A 2,253-nucleotide genomic window follows, 5' to 3' on the forward strand; every position below is an offset into this window, starting at 1 on the left:
AGCCGGGGATAAAAAAAAAAAAAAAAAAAAAGGGAAAAAAAAAAAAAAGACCGGAGCTAGAAGCCCCAGGAGGCCTGCCCTTGGCCATCATGACCCCTGGGATTCCTAGGCTCACCCCAGGAGCAACTGCTTCCCAGGGACTCTACTGTGCTGAAGACCTCTGATCCAAAGAATAAACGTGCTGGTCCTGTAACACCTCCTAAAGCCACTCTCCCAGGCCTCTCAAGAGTCCTCCCAAAAACAGAATCACTGGATCAAAACCAAGGCAGTGCTATAGTGCTTTTCCGCTATGTTCCAAAAAGCACCTTCCACCCACACTGGTCCTCAAACTTCACTGTGCCTCCAGAAGTTAATTCTACGTCTCAAGGGAGAAGTGACTTAAAACGCAGATTCCGGGGCCCACCCCTGCATTCTGCTTCAGTGTATTTTGGGCATCTGTATTTAAATAAACTGTATTTAAATAAACACTCAGGTGATTTGGGTAAAGGTCTCAAGACACAATTTGTAAGCAGCCCCGCTAGCTGGTTCCTTTCCGCAGGTGTTTTTCTCGCTGAGTGTGGGTTTATTACTTCCTTTTCTATTTGGGCAAAGACTCTTTTTGAATCAGTGACCCACACAAAGTTACTCAATCTGTTTGAAAGAGTATAAAGTTCACAGTTTCCCTACACACTAACATTATAAAAGAGTGTGTATTTATATTGGAACAAACTTAGAAGGTTAAAAAGCTAGTGATTGAAAATAAGGGCAGAGAGGAAGAAAGTTAAGACCAGTACCTGGATGCCTTATTCTCTAGGAATAACAACCTTTTCTTAACTAGTACTTCCTAATCTTCAGAGTTCCTATGTTTGCAGTTAGCTCATTTCGAAGAAAAATGCAGGAACCATGAAGAAGTTGTTAGTATTCCTACTGGAGTGCGCGCTTCATGGGCAGGGACCACACTGGTTTCCTCCCAGAACCCAGTGCAGGGACTGGCACACAGTAAACGCTGAATAAATGCAGAAGCAATGGTATCTCTAGTTTCTCAAAGTTGCAAACCAAGCCATCCTTTTCTCCCTTGAACCAGAATCTTCGGATTAATCATTTCCAAATCCACACACATTTTAAAAAGGAATGCTTGCTGTTCCAAAGAACTGGCACTTGGTTCTTCACGCCTCGCCCCTTCTCTACAGGGGCTCCCTCTCCCTTCCCACTGCCTGGGCGCATTCACCTGGAGTCAGCCTGGACCTGAGAAAAATCTGCAAATTAGGGCGAAGGACCCAGCTGCAAAAAAGGCGCTCTGCAGCCCTCTCCAAGCCTCGGGTGACAGGAGGCTTCCAGGGAGTCGGAGCCCAAGAGACCCCGGCCACCTTCCTCTCCCAGGAGCCCCAAATCGATCCTGCCACAGCCACAGCCACAGCCACAGCCACCGCCCCCGCCCCTTCAACTCCGCCAAGTTTATCCTGGGCTCGGCGCCCATCGCTACTTCTGGAGCGGACCGCGCGGAAGCCAGCCCGCCAGGGTCGCAGCACCCGGGCCCCCGCACATCTCTGCAACCCCCACAAGCACGGCCCGACCCGCGGCGCGCTTGCCGCTCACCTTCGTCCGGGCCCTCGGCACCCGCCACGGCCAGCAGCTGCGCCAGCCCAAGGAGCAGCAAGAACAGGTAGGCTTTCCGGGGCCTCATGGTACCGGGGGCGGAGCGCAGCCTCCTCGCGTCGGCGGCCGCTGCGCGCACCAAGATCTCCGGGTCTGGCCGACCGCCCGTCGCTCCTTAGCGACGCGGGAGAGCCGGAAAAACCCACGGGAAGTCAGCCCCGGAGATTGGCAGGGGGCGGAGGAACCCGTAGGCCGGCCAATCCCAGAGTGACGCCGGCGCGGACCGCGTGCGCCTCGGCCGACTAGAGTTGGCTTCGCGGCCCTAGGCCCTCCTCAGTCCTGCGCGCGGCCCTCGGCTGCGCGTTTAAAACTCCGAGCTCTAACGTGAGGTGCCCCCTTCTGATTGGCTGCACCACGACCACCAATCAGCGGCTGCCACTCGGTTTGCTGGGAGCGCACAGGCCAAGAGAGGGAGCGGGGGAGAACAAAGGCGGCGGGCCGGACACGGGAAGGGCGGGACCTGGCTACGCCTCGGGGCGCTATTGGCCGTCGGTGTCGGGGTAGGAGGCGGAGCCTGGGAAATACGGAGCGGGGCGGGGTTCGGCTCAGCATTCTGTGACGGAGCTTGGCAATAAGAACACGTGTCGGTACCGGAGCGGTGGGGAGCAGTGGCGAGCG

At 55.4% G+C, this 2,253-nt stretch overlaps 1 protein-coding gene across 1 annotated transcript in view; it reads right to left on the reverse strand.

The window, feature by feature from the left end:
- The window catches only part of PDIA4 (protein disulfide isomerase family A, member 4), a 29,673-nt gene extending 27,726 nt beyond the window's left edge, over window positions 1–1,947 (reverse strand). The window contains exon 1 of the mRNA XM_011941419.1: window positions 1,576–1,947. Within this exon, the coding sequence (XP_011796809.1) occupies window positions 1,576–1,663 (88 nt within the window). The 5' untranslated portion in view covers window positions 1,664–1,947. The remainder of the gene's footprint in view (window positions 1–1,575) is intronic.
- Window positions 1,948–2,253: the final 306 nt, after the last annotated feature.

The sequence above is a fragment of the Colobus angolensis genome, unplaced genomic scaffold (assembly GCF_000951035.1).
Source record: "Colobus angolensis palliatus isolate OR3802 unplaced genomic scaffold, Cang.pa_1.0 Scaffold2, whole genome shotgun sequence".
In the NCBI taxonomy this organism is placed as follows: Eukaryota; Metazoa; Chordata; class Mammalia; order Primates; family Cercopithecidae; genus Colobus; species Colobus angolensis.